The sequence below is a fragment of the Vicia villosa genome, unplaced genomic scaffold (assembly GCF_029867415.1).
Source record: "Vicia villosa cultivar HV-30 ecotype Madison, WI unplaced genomic scaffold, Vvil1.0 ctg.002328F_1_1, whole genome shotgun sequence".
In the NCBI taxonomy this organism is placed as follows: Eukaryota; Viridiplantae; Streptophyta; class Magnoliopsida; order Fabales; family Fabaceae; genus Vicia; species Vicia villosa.
Window position 1 is genome coordinate 157,259 of NW_026705898.1, and position 20,834 is coordinate 178,092.

At 30.5% G+C, this 20,834-nt stretch overlaps 1 protein-coding gene across 1 annotated transcript; it reads right to left on the bottom strand.

The window, feature by feature from the left end:
- Window positions 1–12,082: 12,082 nt before the first annotated feature.
- Window positions 12,083–20,625, bottom strand: LOC131638587 (uncharacterized). Its single transcript, XM_058909153.1, has 3 exons — window positions 20,315–20,625; window positions 12,523–12,834; window positions 12,083–12,398 (listed from the first exon to the last, which is right to left on the bottom strand). Exons 1-3 carry the CDS (start codon window positions 20,461–20,463, stop codon window positions 12,329–12,331), a joined length of 531 nt encoding a protein of 176 aa, XP_058765136.1. The 5' UTR covers window positions 20,464–20,625; the 3' UTR covers window positions 12,083–12,328.
- Between the last annotated feature and the right edge of the window lie 209 nt (window positions 20,626–20,834).

The following is a 20,834-nucleotide window of genomic DNA, read 5'->3' on the forward strand; positions in this document are numbered from 1 at the left end:
AAATTTTGCAAGCAATGGGTATCGATACCCACTACTGGCAAAATTTTGGGAAAAAATAACTTATTAAATTTTACAAACTTAAAATAATAATAAATAATTTGCCAAATCATAATTAAAATAAATAAAAAATATAAAAAAACCACTTGGGATATTACCAGAAATAAAATAAATAAAAAATATTTTAAAAAAACTACGTAGGACACAGTCAGCGAAATAGTGACAAAGGGAGTCTGCAAATGGAATTTGGGAGTTACGATGGGGGATCTCAATCTTTTTAAGGGGGCGTAAATCAAAACTCGCCCTAATGGCAGGGGGTAACAGTTATTTATCCCTAAAAAAAGTAGTTTTAATTTCTATAAAATTAGTTATGCATGTAGTTTTATCCTTCTAAAAGGACTAAAACGTCATTCAAAACCAATTTTATAAGAACTAAAACATTATTTTTTTATAGAGACTAAAAGTCAAAATTTGATATATTTATAGGAACCAAAAAGATATATAACTCTAAATTCAAATAAATAATATGTTTTTTTTTAGAGGATACTAGGTATTCTTATATTATTAAAATATTGTTTCTTTAGTTGTGGTGACTGTGAATGAGTATATGACCCCTAGACTGTTTAGATTTTTGGAAGCTCATGAGCTAGATTTTGTGGATCAAATAGATAACCTTGTTGTTGTTTTGACTAAGACAATTTTGTTTTCTCATGTCACTTGTATAGTTTTTGCCTTTTTATAGATTGTGGTCTTGAGGTAGTGGTCCAATCCAATGAGAAAAAAAATTACATGAAATAAAAAAAACAGTTTTATAAAGTGTTGATGTAAAAAAAATTGTGTGAAGGAATTTATAAAATATTTTGATTGTATTAAATCACCTTTTTTTAGAGTAATTATCATGCTTTTTGGTAAAAATTTCAAATTATTAATCATTGTTTGATTGTGGAATTGAGGAATAAGTTTTTGTTAAATGATAAGAGTCTTACCTAGATTTATCTTTATAAGTAGAAAAGTTAGTGAGATTATGAAATATAGAGATGACTAGTCAATTCTTAATCATGGGGGATTTTGTCTATTAAAAAGTGGGGTTTGACAAAGATAATTATGTTAGGATAGATTATACATATCAGCTATTTATTCAAATAAAAAAATTAATCTAATCATTTGTCATTTAATCTTAAAATTGTGAAGTGAGTTTTGACAGTTTATAATTTTATATAAAAAAATTATCACATTTCTACTTGAATTAGCTCTAAAAAAATCTGAAGATGTGTCGTCACTTTGATAACACAATCGGTAAGACAAATTTTAAATTAATTAAAAATATTTTTTATATGTATTAACCTTCTAGCATCAAAATTATAAAACCATTTATTATTTTTTGGATCTTTCACAAAAAGGTGTAATTCATCACATTTTTTTAGTCTTTTATCAGATTTTTATAAGTAAGTTATTTTCTTTCGTTAAGACTTTATAATTTTATCGGAATTTATGAAATGCGGATAAAATCTCATAATTTACATGTAATTATAAATAGAGTTTTTGAAAAAAAAATGGTAAAATAACATGTTTTTTTAGTTATATCATTTTATTTTTCCTGAAATTATCCCTTTTCTTTAGCATGTGTTATTTTCTTTGGATTCAAAAGTCTAGATTTTGTGGATCAAATAGATAACCATGTTATTCATTTGATGATAAGACAATTTTGTTTTTTCATCCCACTTGTATAGTTTTTGGCATGTGTTCTTGAGGTGGAATAAGATGATTTTGATTTGTTTGTAGAATAGAAATAGTATTAGTATAATAAAGTGGTGATGTACAAAAATTGTGTGAAGGAATTTATAAAGATATTTTGATTGCATGTGAATTCAAGTAGTGCGTCTTTTAAAAATCGGACCGGACTGACTGATCGAACCGATCGAATCGGAAACCGGTCAGGTAATCGATCTGGTTCAATAGTTGGATCAGAAATGACTTTGAATCGGTGCGAACCGGTCAAAACCAGTGTAAACTTGGAAAACCGAAAAAAACGACAATTTTTTTGAACCGATGATTTAAATGCATTTTCTTATTTTTTTATTTAAAAAAATTAAAACGACGTCATTTTAATTATTTTAATAAAAAATTAACATAAAAATTAAAATAAATAAAATAAAATAAAATAAAAGAAATAAAAAAATAAAATTAAAAAAATATTGCATATCCAGTTGGTTTTGTTAGTGATGATTTTGCTATTGAAGAAGGAGATTCCAATATTGAAACAATTTTTTCTTTCTTGAAAATAAATTTAGTAGACAATCAAATTATTTTGTTATAAATTATTCAATTATATTATATTGCAATTAAACTTTGTTTGCAATTATACATTGTAATTTTGTACTATTTTATTATCCAATGTTTAAAATTTGAATTTAAATTATGAACTTGTGATATAATATTTTCAAAAAATTTAAGTGTTAGTTATATTTTGTAGAGACTGAATCATCCGGTTCGACTGGTTTTATATCTATATAATTTTGTCATAACGACGGTCTATTCAATCGAGTTATCCGATTTAACCCAGTTTAGTTATGCAGTTGGGTCTGATTTTTAAAAAACTAAATATCATATAGTTTTTTTTGTTTGTTTGTGACAAGTAGTGCAAGTATAGTTGGTATATTCATGTTGTGTAATTTTACAGAATCACTTTTTTTAAGAGTACTTATCATGCTTTTGGTAAAATTTTCAAAAACATTTTGTCTCTGTCTGTTTGATTGTGGAAATGAAGAATGTTTTTGTTGAAAAATAAGAGTCTTTAGATTTGGACTCACTAGATTTATCTTTAGGGAGATTATGAGAAATAGAAATGACTTGTCACTTATCACTCATGGAGATTTTATTTATCAAAAAGTGGGGCATGACAGAGATATTTATGTTAGAATTGACATTTCATACTGGCTATTTCTTAACACACAAAAATTAATCAAATTGTTTTTCATTAAATCTTAAAATTGTGTGGCATGTGATTGACAATTTATAATTTTATATATAAAAAATATCGCATTTCTCCTTCAATTACCTCTGTATAATGTGAAGATGTGTTGCATTAAATGACATCATGACTTGTTATTGTCACTTTGATAACACCCCAGAATTGTTAAAGACAAATTTTAAATCAATTGAAAATTTAAGTTTTTTATTAAACTTTTAGCATCAAAATTATAATTTTTTAAATAACACAGACTTGTGTTCGTAGTGGCATAAACTTTCACAAGTCTTAATATCAGTTCAAGTGAAACATAAATGCTTCTATAAAAGATTTACGTGAATCAGTCTATATTTTATAAATTAGGATCTCCAGAGGTAGATTACAAAAATTGCTTGCCCTAAGTCCGAATACATATATAGAAAAAATGTTGAGACATTTTAATATACATGATTCTAAGAAATGATTCATACATATACAACATGGCTTGTGTGTGTCAAAAACATAATCCCTTCAACTAAGGAAGAAATGTATCACATGAATAAGATTTCATATGCATCTGTAATAAGATCTATCATGTATGTCATATGTTATGTACTCGACCAAATGTCTTGTATGCTTTAAGGGTAATGAGTGGTTATTAGTCTAATCCAAACGATACTCATTGGGTTGTTGTAAAAAATTCCTTAAGTGCTTGAGAAGAACTAAGGACTCATTCTTGATATATGGAGGTTAGGAAGAGCTCGTTGTAATTCGATGCACTGATGCTAGCTTTCAAATAGATAAGGATGATTTTAGATCGCCATTTGGTTATGTATTTTGCTTAAATGGTGGCGTTGTGAGCTGGAAAGTTCAAAGCAAGATACATTTGTTGTTTCTAAAACCAAGGTAGAGTATATTGTTGTCTCAAATGTAACAAAGGAAGTTGTTTGGATCAAGAAGTTCATTGGTGAACTTGGCATAATCCCTAGCATTATGGATCTCATTAATCTATATTGTGATAATAATGGTGTCATCGCATAAGTTAAGGAGTCTGGATCTTCCCAATGACCCAAACAGATACTTAGGTGATATTACCTCGTTCTAGAGATATTAGATAGAGGAGATGTGAAGATATGTAGAGTACCAACCTTGACAATGTCGTTGACCTACTAACAAAGCCTCTCGCGCAACAAAAGCATGATTTCCATACTAGACCTATGGATATTAGGTGTATGTCTGATTGAGTCAAGTGCTAGTGAGAAATTGTTGGCGTGAGTTCTAGAAGTAAATAATTTTATTAGAATTCTATCCTTGTATCGAATTATTTATTAATAATAAAAGAAATTTATTTGTTACGTTTGTTTTTCTAAAATAATAAAGTTCTTGCAATAACTAATATTTTTATTGAAACATTAACTGTGACTTAACCATGAGATCCCATTAATCTTGAAATATTCGTAATCGAGATTTATTTTAAAGTGTGATCACATTAAAACATAAAGACTATCTATAATATAAGAAAACTTTATCTTTTTGAAGAGTTCCTCTCATGCTGCCAAGTGGCTTATTCTGAGAGTAGGAAATGTTGCTTATGGATGCGCCACGTGGACTGTTCATTTATGAAGTTATGTTCTTCCATCTTCCACTATGGATGTGTTACATAATTAGCATTTGTGTGGTTCTGTCCATGCATCTTCCATTCTGCATAATTATGTGTTACATAATTAACATAATGAGGACTTTATATTCTTCTGTCCATTCACCTTCTGCATCAGTTATGTAATGAAGAGTTTGTAACTGCTACATTATACATAATGATTGTGTTATTTATATCATTTGTGGCTTCCACTTTTTTGTAGTATCAGACCATTTTTACTTTGCTGCTTGTGCTAACTGGCTGTAAGATATGGCGAGACCATTGGCGAAAATCTATGACATCAACGATAGCAAAGAACTTTGGAAAGTTTCTGTTTGAGTGCAACACAAATGGAAGGTTGTTTCGAACAAGAGGGAGCATTTTGAGATGATTTGATGAGTTTTTTTTCTTATATTCTATTATTTTGGTCTTAGGTTATTTAGATACAATGGTGGAATGAGATCAAGCAACATCAGAACAAACCAACTGACATATTGGTTTGATTTTCTACATTTATGTACTTTGATAGGGTTTTCATCAAAACTCATCTGAACAAGGGAAAAACTGCCATCAGTGTTTTCAAATCATTAGTTTTATTTGATTTCTGCCATTTTTGTAAGTACAATGGTAGAGTACGAGTACGTAAGAAGTAGAAGTTAATACAAATGTAAGTACAATTTTTGTAATCAGAGTGCAATTAATTTTTGTAATAGGTTGAAAAGAGAATAGATAAATTATACAGTGATAAATGTGATGATTGTATGTGTTTCATTGACGTGGTTTGTTTGTTACTGTTTTGGTTTTAATGAGTTTTCATTTTCATTTTTTATGTTGTTTTGATCTTATTGTTGAACGGTTCCGTTGGTTTTCTACCTTAGAAATGATTCCACTTTTATAAATATGGTCTTTCCAATTTTACTTTTGAACTGTTCTTCCGGTTATTCTGGAACTATAAGTCTCTTTTCAACTTTACTGTTGAACGGTAATTCCCGTTCTTCTCGAATTGCGGTGATTTTGGGTCTGTTTTTGTTGATATATTTTTTTAATAGAATTTAAAGAAGAAAAAACAAACTAAGAGTAAAAGAATAAATAAAATTTAATCCATTATATCTAATGAATTTTGATTTGTTTTATTATTTCTATATATGTTAAAGATCAAAAAGAGAGCATAATCACGATTTGATCATTAATAAACTATATATTTAATTAATTTCAAAATATTTATTTATAAAAATTTTAACCTAAATAAATTATATTGGACTTTAAATAAATAAAATAAAAAATATTCTCTACAAAATCCAAATCAAAAATAAGAAAAGTGAAAATAAGAAAAATAAAAGGAAAAAGAGGTATTACTTTTATGTTATTATTCAAGTCATTTAAATTATAAAGAAGATAGACATAAAATATAATTATTTGTTTCTGTTGAGTTGAGAATTCTATTTGTAAAATAATTATTATTGCTACATTAAAGTCTAAAATGGATAAATATTTATAAATTTGATTTTTCAAAAATATTTAAAATAAATTAAGTAAATATATATTACAATAACTTAAGGAAAAAAATATAATAAAAAAATATAATAATGATTAAAATAAAAGAAAAATAGAATGTAATGTTTATTATTGATCTAAATATGAAAAAAATGTTACTATTGAAATCTATGTCATTGAAATAATGATTTAATAAATATGTACTACTTATCTAAATACGAGAAAAATATTAAAATTGTCATGGTGAGGATATCCGATAGAGCAAAGATACAATGAAATCTTGGACGGACCAATGAAGGGGAGACACAACATATTTTTATGAGTGGATGGAGATAAGATTGCAAATAACTTGCTATGATGTGTTATATTTTGATGAACAACTAATTATAAAATTTTAATTTTTATGTGTATTATTTAATAGTTATAAGATTTATTTTTATACTAAAAACTAATTTATATATAGGTCTATTAATTTGTCTATATTTAGCATTTTGTTAATGTAATAGTATTATTAGATAACAAAATCGACGAAACAATAATATAATCAGCATTTGATTTGTTTCCTTTTTTATTCTTTTTATTTTTAAATAATAATAAATTTTTTATTTTTTAATATTTTCTAATATCTACGATATATTTCATTTTTATATTTTAAAAATATTAAATGTTACATTCAATTAAAAATAAATTATAAAACATTATATAAAAAATGATTTTATATAAAAAACTAAATATAGACAATGTTATTTTTATAAACGGGGAACAAATGTTTTTATAAAAATAGTGATCCAGATATTATTTATATAAAAAAAAACTTATAGGCACGTGTTTTGTTATTCAGCTAACATTTCAACTTCTATATAATGCTTATTTATGTATACTCTGGTTTTTTTTTAAAATAACCATATTAGTTATAAAATAAAAAATTAACGTATTAGTTATAAAAAAATTAGTTACAATTATTTAAATTAATTATCATAAATATTAATCTAATTTTTATTTTATATTTTTTAATATGTATTTATATTATATTATTTAAACTATATAAATATGATATATTAAGAGTCATAAATACTTATTTATTTAATTCTCCCCGCCCTTTTTTAGACATAACACCGACTTTTTACCCCCACTTAATTTTTTGGCAATGAAAATCAAGTTTAAAAGTCAATCAAGTTATACCTCATATTTTTTAATAAATATTTCATTTTGAGGAAAGGAAAAGTCAATCATATTAATTTTAATCAATTGTTGTTTTACATAATTAATTCTAATCAATCATATTAACTAATTGGCATAATTCTTTAAAAAAAACATTTATCAATTAATAACATTAAATTATAGAATTAAATATATTTTTAATCTTCTAAATATACAAATTGAATTAATATTATCTTCAATTTTCAAAAATATTAAATTACTCAATTAATTTTAAACAATTATAGTAAATATTTATTTTTAGTAAATAGTTATTTCTCTACAATACTATTCAACTCATATACAACTTACCTTATGTTTTTTATTAGTGTTGTTTAGTGACGAGTATAAAGTATAGTGTTGTTTTGTTTCGTTTAGTTTTTGATATGATTATAAAGTATAGTATTGTGATCTATAATAAATACATAAATAATGTATGAATTAAATAATATCAAAATTATATAATAATATGAAATATTTTTAATTATTTTATTATCATTAATCATAAAAATACTGAGAATAATAACGGAAACATGAAGTTACTGATCAAAATATTGAATAATAACGGGAACATGAATTTACTAATAACGGGAACATGAAGTTACTGATCAAAATATTGAATAATAACGGAAACATGAATTTACTAATAACGGGAACATGAAGTTACTGATAAAAATATTGAATATTAACAGGAATATGATGTTAGTAATCAAAATATTAATATTAGCGGAAACATGAAGTTATCGGTAAAAATATTGTATATTAACGGAAGCATGAAGTTATTGATCAAACTATTGAACATTAACGGGAACATGGAGTTATCAATTAAAATATTAAATATTAACGGGAAGCAATGTTAATACGTTGAAAGTAAATGTGACTAATTTTATATTGCATTGGACAATCGATATTGTATATTCTTTATTGATCTTTCCAATTTTTATTGCATATTAATAAAATAACACTTTATTATTATATTCTTTACCAATTTCATTTTTAATTTTATTATGTATCTTTGCTGAACGAATTGTATCATAATAATAATTACATCGATTTCTTTTTAAAAAAATATAATATTGAACAAAATAAGCAAGAACATGAAGTTATTAATCAAAATATTGAATATTAACGGGAACATGAAGTTACTGAATAAAATATTGAATATTAACGAGAACATGTATTACTGATCAAAATATTGAATATTAACGGATGAAGCTACTGATCGAAATATTGAACATTAACGGGAACATGAAGTTACTAATCAAAATATTGAATATTAAAACAAATGAGCGTATCACACTGGTCCCCGTGCGAATGCACGAATATCCCGTTAATATTTAAAATATTGAATATTAACGGGAGCACGGAGTTATTGATTAAAATATTGAATATTAACGGAAGACAAAGTTACTTATCAAAATTTTTAATATAATCGGAAACATTAAGTTACTGATCCAAAATTTGAATATTAACGGGAACACAAAGTTATTGATCAAAATAATAAATATTAACGGGAACACGGAGTTATTAACAAAATATTGAATATTAACGAGAACACGAAGTTGGTGATAATTGTTTTAAATATAAACGGAATATGAAGTTACTGATAAAAATTTTCAATATTAACGGCAACAAATTTGGAATATTAACGGAAACATGAAGTTATTGATCAAAATAATGAATATTAACGGGAACACGGAGTTACTGATCAAAATAAAGAATATTAACGGGAACATGAAGTTACTGATAAAAATAATGAATATTAACGGGAACAAGTTTGGAACATTAACGGGAATACGAAGTTACTGATCAAAATAATGAATATTAGCGGGAACATGAAGATATTGATCAAAATATTGAATATTAACAGGAACATGAAGTTACTGAATAAAATATTCAATATTAACGAGAACATGAATTACTGATAAACATATTAAATATTTACGGGAACATGAAGTTAATGATCGAAATATTGAATATTAACGGGAAAATAATTTTTATTCATGAAAATATCCCAAACTTTGCCCCAACCTATTAAAAAGAAATTTTTATATTTTATACATCTGGTTTTATGACATTTACCTCTAGAATAATATCTATATTGAACAAAATAACACGGCCACAACGGGTACCCATGCGGACGCACGGGTATCACGCTAGTTATGTGTATAAACCGATTATCACATCTCATTGATCATTGATAAAGAATTATCAAGTCTTCACATATGCATGAAAATTATGAGTAATATTTATAATATATTGACCCACTATGGAAATTAAACATAGAATGTTATGCAAGTGTCATAAGTTATTCTTATGGAGATAATGGTGTATACCACTCCTTGACCTGAAATCACTATGAATCTTGGATGTATTATCGAGTACTTTATTGCTGATCAAACATTATCTATAACAGAATGACCATAAAAATAATTGCTGAGTATATTTCCGAACTATTTTTTTTATAAAATAAACGTGAAATTCACTTACACGTAAATTTAGTGTATTTGAAGTGCATCAAAAAATACACTTCACTAGTTTTGGTTTTTTCCAGGATAGGGAAACAATTCTTAAGGCGCATGAAGAGAAGAGAAACTTCTTAGAAAATTAAAAGACATTTGTCTTCATTCATTTTTTAATGTCATCATGAAACTTGATATAGAGTGCCAGTAGTTGATTATAAAATAAGGAAATTTCTTTACCTACCTCTCTACTTTCTTGGTCACCTCCGGTAAAAATCTAAAATACACCTAACTTTGGAAATGCATTTTCGAAATATTTTTTTTTTTAAAAAAATTTATCTTATTTCGGAAATGCACTTCCGAAAACACGAAAAAAAGGTGTTTTCGGGGATGCATTTCCGAAAATACCCCTTTTTTGGGTTTTCAGAGATGCATTTTCGAAAACACCCCTTTTTGGGAGGGGAGAGGGGTGTCTTCGGAGATGCATATCCGAAATATTCCAAGACCAAATTGGTCTTGGAAATGTTTCGGATATACACTTCCGAAAGAATTCAATAATTATTAAAAAATTAAAATCAAGGTGAATCAATACAATTAATAGGTATAAAATCAAGGTGAATCAATAAAATGAATCTGAATCAATAAAATCAAGGTGAATTAAAATTTCCTAAACAATTTTAAAGTTAAAAATTATTTTACTAACTTATATAAATCAAAAACATTTTAATTTTATAAGTAAATTTTGAATTATATATAAATATAAAATTTATTCATTAAATAAAATTAAGACAAAATCTTTTTTTAATTTTTTTTTAACTAAATAAAAAATTATAACTCATTTTTAATTATGAATCAGAATAGAAATATATAAATATATAATAATAATTATTAATTTTGTAAGTGAAATATATAAATATATAATAATTATTACATAAATATATAATAATTATTATAAATTAAAACACTAATTTTTTTAATTTTTATAATTATTATATAAATATATTTATAATTAATATATAAATATATAATTATATTTATAATTAATATATAATAATTATTATATAAATATATAAATATATAATAATCTTTATAAATATATAATAATAATTATTATTATATAAATATATAAATATATAATAATCTTTATAAATATATAATAATAATTATTATTATATAAATATATAAATATATAAATTAAAACACTCATTTTTTTAAATTTTTTTGTAAATATATAAATATATAATAATTATTATAAATATATAAATATAAAATTATAACTCATTTTGTAGATGAAATTATTTTAATTTTTTTAATTAAAATTATTTTAAATTTTAAAATATGAATCAGAATAGAAATATATAATAATTATTATTATTATTCATAACTCATAAATTATATCAAAATATATAATTATTATTATTCATTACTCATAAATTATATCAAATTTATGATATGTGAATTAATTAATATCCCAAAATTTTTAATTTTTGGGATTTTTAATTTTTTTTTTTGTTTTTTCGGAGATGCATCTCCGAATTAATCAAAATCCCAATTTTTGAGATTTTTTCGGAACTGCACTTCCGAAATTTGGAAAAATTTAGAAAAAAAATATTTCGAAAATGCATTTCCGAAGCAGGGTAAAGTGGAGTTTTCGCTGGGGTGACCCCCATAAGGAGGTGGGTAAAGAAAAAACCTAAAATAAAGCCACCCTTATGATTGTGTTAAAATAGTTGATTATAAAATAAAGCCACCCTCTATGATTGTGTTAACAATGTTAAATTAAATCTCTTTTTTATTATCAACCCATACAAGTATAGCTTTGCATAACCAAATTAGCACAAAGCATTTATCTTTCAATTTTAATTTTACATGCTTTTAGTGATGCTTTAAATTTAGAAATAATTGCAAATCCAATATTATATACTTGCCAAACTTCCAACTTCCATGCATTTGTGAAACAAATTCAACATTGGAATAACATCTAGCATTTAATTCAATGGTATAGAGATGACTTGAAAATGAAGAGAGCAAAGGAAACAACAAATTTCTATTAATAGCTTTTTTTCATTTGTTAGTATATCATAAACTTCTTAGTTTCCAGTTTTACCAAAGTGATAAATTTTTTTTCCCAAAAACACAAAAGTGTTACGAAACTTTAAACATGTACAAGGAAATGTCATCAATAGCATTCTCCAGAATTCTAAGTGTGATTCCACATCATCCATCTTGCTTTGAACCAGAAACTCCAATTTTTCACTTCAAAGTTCAAACACATTGTGCATTGGAGCTCATTGTGGCTCCAAACACACCATAAATCATACCTGCAAATCTTAAATGATGCTGCAAAAGTGCAAAGTAAATCACCCCAAAAGGGTTTCTACCACTTTTTCTTTTACATTCCTAAGCTGGAAGTTAACAAAATAGTATTATCAACTACACTGATGTATAAACATAAGGATATAAACAAACTTCAAACTTCAAAGATTGTGTATGCCAGTACACGTTCTACAAAAGCAAGCATCTTCAACGAGTGAAGTTCTGCTGCATCTTTAGGTGTAAGTTTTTCACGCAGAATTGATTTCAGTTTGTAAACTTCTAAGCAGGTGGATGTTCTTGGTGTTTTCGGACAAATAGCTTGCTTATGTCTTCAGTAACAACATTTTTCCTGAAAAATAAAAATTCGGAAATCCATTAATATTATGTATTTCAGAAAATAAAACACAATAGCCATTTCAGATGCAAAATAAATCAGAATGCAAATAGCTATCTGTCAACACGGTGATACTAACCTTCCACTGAGCTGAGGTGGAACCAACAAACCACCAGCCGTTTCTGGTATATTCTTTGAATGAGGCGGGTTTCCTCTAGGAACTTTACTGCGAATGGCAGAAGAGGTCTTTCCATTAGAGTCTCTCTTACGTGAAGCATTTTCGGCTTGAGCTGCAGCAACTCGAGAGGAGTGGTCACTAGCATTCATCAGATTCAATGAGATGGCGGGTGAATTCAAAAGAAGTGAAGCATCAGGAAGTTTCTCAACTGTAGGGGAAGATGAATGTGGTCTGTTTTCTAGCTTCTGGTTAGTTGAAGATCCAGATTTTGTCCTGCAAGTTGAAAGTACACAAATACTGAGAACAGAATACAATGTTGATAAAAAAAATGTTTTCATGATACTATAGTTTATGTTATAGTGATTTTGATTTGATACAAGTATGATGACCTTTTATGGTTAAAATACATCTTACATGGTTTCCGTTTCATTAGATAATTTTACCCGTTAGTTAAATTTCATTGTTTTTAGTCATTTAGATGTTTGTAGTCATTTTGTCACTTGGATAGCCTGGATCATTGGATCGGCACGTGTACCTCATTGTTTTTTTGGAATAAAAAAAAACAACTACCAGCTAATCTAGAATCTATCAATGGTCAAGAAGCAATTGCAATCTGCATCAGATTCAACCGCTAGTGTGGAGAACATAAGAGCACGACCCTTCGACACAAGTCAACACCGAAATTACATAACAGTCTCTACCATTGGTTTAAAGCCTTCAATACATTACTCAAAATCAGAAAGACAAAACTAGCAACACAAGAAAAACACAAAGTCTCCCATAGAAACAGAGCTCACCAAGAAATGAATGACTTACCAAAATCTGTGAATAAGAATTAGGTTAAATGTAATTATTTAGTGTAATTACTTGTATAGCCCTGTAAACTCTATTTATACAAGAAATACTAATGAGAAAGGCATGAAGCCAATTTTACTGACATGGTATCAGAAGGTTTCGATCAAACCTGTGAATTTTTTTCTGGCTGAACAGCGACACCTCACTAGGTCGCTCTCGAAATCGTTTTCCTCGTTCCCTTTGTCTCAAAATCGTTTCTTTTATCAATCGAAAGTTTTCGGTTGCCGTCGTTAATTGTTCGGTGATTTACGATTCAGTCTCGATATTCTCGGCAAATCAGTTTTGCTATTATCAGCGATCCTATTCTGGCATCTTCGGCGACTCGGTTTGGTGATCGCTGCTCTCGGTGAATTTTCTTTGTTCGATTGCTCGTGGTTTTGTTTTGGTTTCACAACTGGCCGTGGTTTGTTTTTTTATCGCTTCACTGTTTGTGTTTGTGATTACTAGATTGATGCTATTCAAGTGTTGATCATTTCATTGTACCTATTTCAAAAGGCTTACTGTACCGTGGAGTGAAGATAGTCTTGGGGTTTCACAAAACTTATTTGCTACAGTGATTTTTTTCTATTCTTTAGAGTAAAAGATTAACTGTCTCATGGCTATGGAAAATGAAAAGAATTTTTGTGTCCGTTTTACGGGCAAGAATTATTCAGCATGGGAATTTCAATTCAAGATGTATGTTAAAGGAAAGGGATTATGGAGTCATCTAGATGATGTTTCTAAGGTACCGACGGAGAAAACTGTTTTAGATGCGTGGGAAACTAAAGATGCTCAAATCATCACATGGATTCTCAACAGTATTGATCCTCTTATGATCAATAATTTGCGCTCTTTTTCAACTGCTCAAGAAATGTGGAATTATTTGAAACGCATTTACAACCAGGATAATTCGGCAAAACGTTTTCAACTGGAGCTAGACATAGCCAACTACAAACAAGGTGATTTGTCTATTCAAGAATACTATTCTGGTTTCTTAAATCTCTGGACAGAACACTCTACCATTATACATGCTAATGTTCCCAAAACCTCTCTCGCGGCTGTTCAAGAGGTTTACAACACAAGTAGGAGAGATCAATTTCTCATGAAACTCCGTCCTGAATTTGAGGTTGTCAGAGGTGCTTTGCTAAATAGGAATCCCGTTCCTTCTTTGGATACTTGTGTTGGTGAACTTTTCAGGGAAGAACAACGTCTGCTTACTCAAGGAACCATGTCTCATGATGCTGTCAGTTCCGAACCTGTGGCAATTGCATATGCTGCTCAGAGTAGAGGAAAGGGTCGTGATATGCGACAAGTTCAATGTTTTTCTTGCAAACAATTTGGACATCTTGCTCGCAGCTGCAGTAAGAAGTTTTGCAACTATTGCAAACAACAGGGTCATATCATCTCTGAATGTCGCACGCGTCCACCCCGACCAGCACAACGTCCAGCCCAGGCATTCCATGCCACTACCAACTCTCCAGTTGGTCCTCTCAGTACTGGTGCATCTAGTGGTGGAGTTCTACAACCTGAAATGATTCAACAAATGGTACTTTCTGCTCTTTCAGCCTTGGGAATTCAGGGTAAGTCTTCTAATGTTTCTCAACCGTGGTTTCTTGATTCTGGTGCATCCAACCACATGACGGGCTCCTCTAAATACTTGCACAATTTACATTCTTATAACGGTAATCAGCAAATTCAAATTGCTGATGGTAATAAACTCTCTATCACTGATGTTGGGGACATAAACTCTAACTTTCGTGACGTGCTTGTATCACCCGGACTTGCTTCCAACTTATTGTCGGTTGGTCAATTGGTGGATAACAATTGTAATGTTAATTTTTCTCGTGTTGGTTGTCTTGTGCAGGAGCAGGTGTCGGGGAAGGTGATCGCGAAGGGGCCTAAAGTGGGAAGACTGTTTCCACTCCAGTTTATTTCTAATCATATATCTCTTGATTGTAATAATGTTTTGAATTCTTATGAGGATTGGCATAGAAAATTAGGTCATCCAAACTCTGTTGTTTTGTCCCATTTATTTAAAAATGGTTTCTTGGGAAATAAAAATGTTTCTAATGCCTCTATTTCATGTTCTGTTTGCAAATTGGCGAAGAGTAAAACACTTCCTTTTCCGTCTGGTGCTCACCGTGCTTCCACTTGTTTTGAAATGATTCATAGTGATGTATGGGGCATGTCTCCTGTAGTTTCGCATTCTCACTATAAATATTTTGTCACATTTATTGATGATTATAGTCGTTTTGTTTGGATATATTTCCTTCGATCTAAATCTGAAGTGTTTTCTATGTTTAAGAAATTTTTGACATATGTTGAAACTCAATTTCAAGCAAGTGTTAAAATTTTTCGCTCCGACTCTGGTGGTGAGTATATGTCTCATAAGTTTCAGGAATACCTTCAACAAAAAGGCATCTTGTCTCAACGATCTTGTCCTAATACCCCTCAACAAAATGGTATGGCAGAACGTAAGAATCGTCACTTGCTTGATGTAACACGCACCTTGCTTCTCCAAGCATCTGTACCATCCCGATTTTGGGTGGAGGCTCTTTCCACAGCTGTCTTCTTGATCAATCGTCTTCCGTCTACGGTTATTGATCTTGATTCTCCTTTCTTTCGTCTTTTTAAAATTCATCCTGATTATAATGCTTTACATACTTTTGGTTGTGTGTGTTTTGTTCACTTACCTCCTTTTGAAAGACATAAGCTTGGAGCACAGTCCGTTCAATGTGCATTTATGGGATATAGTCACTCTCATAAGGGATTTGTGTGTTATGATGTCACTAACCATCGTTTTCGCATTTCTAGGAATGTGACATTTTTTGATAATCTGTTTATGTTTCCTTGTGTTTCTCCTGCCATGAATGATATTGTTAGTCTTCCTAAATTTTCTATTATGCCTCAATCTATAGAACGTTATAAACCAGGTCATGTATATGTTAGAAAACACAGGAAGCAGGTTCCCACACCCCTACCCGACGCTGAACCTCCACCTGATCCTGTACCGGTTGAACCACGGCGTTCTGGTCGAATATCTCGAGCACCAGATAGATATTCACCAGACAGGTATGATTCCTCACATACTTCTCTGATTGCTACACTCTCTAGCATATCTATTCCTACTTGTTATTCACAGGCTGTCAAAGATGTGCGTTGGATAAAAGCAATGAATGAGGAACTTCAGGCTCTTCAAGAGAACTTCACATGGGATATTGTCTCTTGTCCTCCTAATGTCAAACCCATTGGCTGCAAATGGGTGTATTCTGTGAAATTGAATTCTGATGGGTCCCTCAACCGTTTCAAGGCTCGCTTGGTTGCCTTAGGAAACAAGCAGGAATATGGAATTGATTATGATGAGACATTTGCACCGGTTGCCAAAATGACAACTGTCCGCACCATAATATCTATAGCTGCTTCTAATGGATGGCCTCTTCATCAAATGGATGTGAAGAATGCTTTTCTTCATGGTGACCTGACTGAAGATATCTATATGACACCTCCTCAAGGTTTGTTCTCTTCATCCAAGGGTGTTTGCAAGCTTAAGCGCTCCTTATATGGTCTGAAACAAGCACCCAGAGCATGGTATGAGAAATTCCGCTCCACTCTACTTGGGTTCTCCTTTACTCAGAGTCAGTATGATTCCTCTTTATTTATTCATAGCACATCTACGGGTATTGTTCTGCTTCTTTTGTATGTTGATGATATGGTTATTACTGGTTCTGATCATGCGTCCATTCAACGACTTAAGCAACAATTACAAGCTTCCTTTCACATGAAAGATCTGGGTAATCTACATTATTTTCTTGGTCTTGAGGTTCACTCTACATCCAAGGGCATCTTTCTCCATCAACACAAGTATGCTACAGATTTGATTTCTATGGCCGGTCTCGAATCAGCTAATCCAGTAGATACTCCTCTTGAGGTTAATGTTAAATATCATCGTGATGATGGTGATCTTTTGCCTGATCCCTTATTGTATCGACAACTCGTGGGTAGCCTAAACTACTTGACTATTACTCGCCCTGACATAGCTTTTGCTGTTCAACAAGTAAGTCAATTCATGCATTCTCCTCGCCATCTTCACTTGGCTGCGGTTCGTCGTATAATTCGTTACTTGAAGGGAAGCTCTCATCGTGGTGTATTCTTTCCTACTGGAGTTGCTCCTAAATTGAGTGCTTATAGTGATGCTGATTGGGCAAGGTGTCCTGATACTCGACGATCTGTCACTGGTTGGTGCATGTTTCTTGGCTCTTCATTGATCTCATGGAAAAGTAAGAAACAAGCGAGAGTCTCTAAATCTTCTACTGAATCTGAGTATCGTGCCATGTCTGCTGCTTGTTCTGAAATAATTTGGCTTCGTGGTCTTTTGGCTGAACTTGGATTCCCTCAAATAGAGCCAACTTCACTTTATGCCGACAATACAAGTGCCATCCAAATCGTTGCGAATCCTGTTTTTCATGAACGCACCAAACATATCGAAGTTGATTGTCACTCCATCCGTGACGCGTATGATGACCGAATAATATCACTTCCTCATGTCAGTACTCAGTTGCAGGTTGCTGATATTCTTACCAAGGCTGTTCCGCGTCCGCGTCATCAGTTTCTTGTTAGCAAATTGATGCTCATTGACAAGCAGCATCAATTTGAGGGGGGATGTGAATAGGAATTAGGTTAAATGTAATTATTTAGTGTAATTACTTGTATAGCCCTGTAAACTCTATTTATACAAGAAATACTAATGAGAAAGGCATGAAGCCAATTTTACTGACAAAATCACCTTTGGCAAACATATGATATAAAGTATAAACTTAATCCAAAACTGTAAACAGAAGAGATAGAACAGCTGCCAAACAACAAGACTACAACAGACAACAACAAAAGTGGCTGAAAACAGTGAAAAGCATCAAACCTCGCCACATCGGCTTGTCAGTTCAACCGAACTAACAAGCATCGAGAACATAGCACCCTATCAAACAAAAATTGTACCAAAAAAGACTAGGACGCATGGCCTAGAGGAAAATACCAGAATCCTAAATTGCAATATAAAGCATCCTAAATCACATCCAGCCACCACATAAAAAATAAAATAAAAAAAACCACATGGGCTGACAAAAATACCATCAACAAGGACAAACAATGCTAAGATATGCCTAATATTCAATAACTAATTGTTACCATATTTTGAAGGTCATGCACTCTATTAGAAACCAGAAACAACAATGACAAATAACAGACTTTAGAGGATAATAATGAAGATCGACAATTGTTTATTGTTGAGAAAGATAGTAACTGCAGAAGGGGAGAAATTCCTAATGCCCACATAACAAAAGCTCCGGGGGAGAAAGTATAACTTTCTGTTCGACAGAAATACAATTTTGATATGATAGCGACCCACACTCTCCATTACTCCCTTATAACCGAATAAATTTACACACTCTGACACACTCCCTTTCTCACTGCCACCTCACCCATTTTCTTGTGTTCCTTATTCCTCCTCACATAGACCCTCCACACTTTAGGCCTAGCTTGCTAATGAGTAAGTATATCTTCAAGGCCCATAACATCATATGTGACTTTGTCACTCAATATTTGAAGCAATTCTTTCATAACATCATGGAAATACAACAATTACCACGAAAAGCCTTTCCAAATAGGTTGGGTCGGTTACCTAGATGATCAAACAATGTCATAATGTCCTACAGAAAATAATGTCTAATGACAAACTGTTTGCATCTAAATCCTTCTTAATGGCCCGACCTAAGATTTGTCTTACTTTCCTTTTATTGTAAATCATGTCTAATGACAAATTATTTGAATCTAACTCCTTTTAAGGATCTGGTCTATGGTTTTCGTTATTCCCTCTATACCGCTAACTATTAAACACTGGAACTACCTTTTGGTTTAATCTTCTATTAAGCAGCTACAGGTCTTATCCAAACGTGCCGAAACCACTAAAATGATATTCTATCATCTTCCTCCCAATACATGCTACACAACTTCCTCTCTTAATAGATTTCTAAAGGGATCTCCAATACTGCAAGTGCAAATAGCCATCAAAGACAGACCCTTGGAAGAAACCATAGGCAAACACGTGCAGAATTTTAATGTCAGATTGATGAGTTTGCGTGGGCTAGCAAACTGCAAGCTATGAAAAAGTTCCATACACTATCAAAGCTCTCCAAAATCATTCCCCCTTCCTTTCCTCCTACCTTACCTCTCAAACTCCCCCCTTCCCAACTCTCAATTGTCAGGATCGACCCTTGAACCCTATCCCTATCTTATATACTATTGATTGCCCTTGCACCTCATATTTCCTGCATAATGTTTCAAATATGGAATTTTAAAGTTGACCAAGCTCCCTTCCCCGTCCTTTTTCTCTACTAAAAGTCCAATTAAACCATAAAGCTAACCATAACCAAATCCAATTGCCCATATCCCGAATGAGTAACCCAGGGTTTAGGGTTTAGGGTTGGGACATTGAACGAGTATTATGTAGGAAGTCCAACATTGATACCCACTACTAACAAATTCCTCCTCTCCTAACAATATTTCTATAAAATAATAATAATGACCAATAAGCCATTCTTTCCAGCATCAAACTTAGTAACTTCGAATCGTTTTCAAGTCTATGAAATCAAACATTATCTTCTCCTATAAAACTTTTTACTTTCTACCAATTTTAACCTTTCAAGTGATAAACATTATTCAGATAATAGCAACAAATTATCATTTCTATCCATTCAAATTCTTTAAAGTGAAAATTCAACACTAGAATTTAAGTAATAACCTAAAACTAACTCGCCAAAAACTTGCACTTTAGTATTAAATTAAAACCTAAAAAACGAAAATTAGAACATGACCTAATGCAACTCATCAAGGTGAAAGAAAAAAAAAAGTATGATAAAGAAATTACAGAGTCTGTGGACGAGGTTGAGGTTGAGGTAGAGGTTGCGGTGAATGGCGTTGGGGTTGGGGTTCTTCTTTTTCCTTTCGTTGTTCTTCAGTGGGTTTCGGAACATCGTCTTCTTCGTCTGAGGAGGAAGCGTAATCGACCAGTGACATTTCTTGTTCTTTCTTTTCCGCCGGAGAAGATGCTCCGGTGGTGTTTAGGCGGCGGTCTTTGCCGGTAACGTCGACGAGACAGTAGGCGTGAGTTCCTTGGGTTTTGTCCCAATTGCAGAGCCGTGAAGAGTTATTTTTGTTTTTTCTTTAATTATCAGAGTTTTTTTAATTACGCCAAAAAAATTTGTGACACATCAAACATCTAAATTTAAATAAGATTTAAATAAAATTTATAATTTTTTTATTTTAATAAATGGATTTCGAAGAAGAAAATATTTATTTTTTTAAATCTGGGTATTCAGTCTTAACAAAACTCTGTATCAAAAAAGAAAATGTTGACGCGATTACTTGTTTAACACATAATTAGTGAA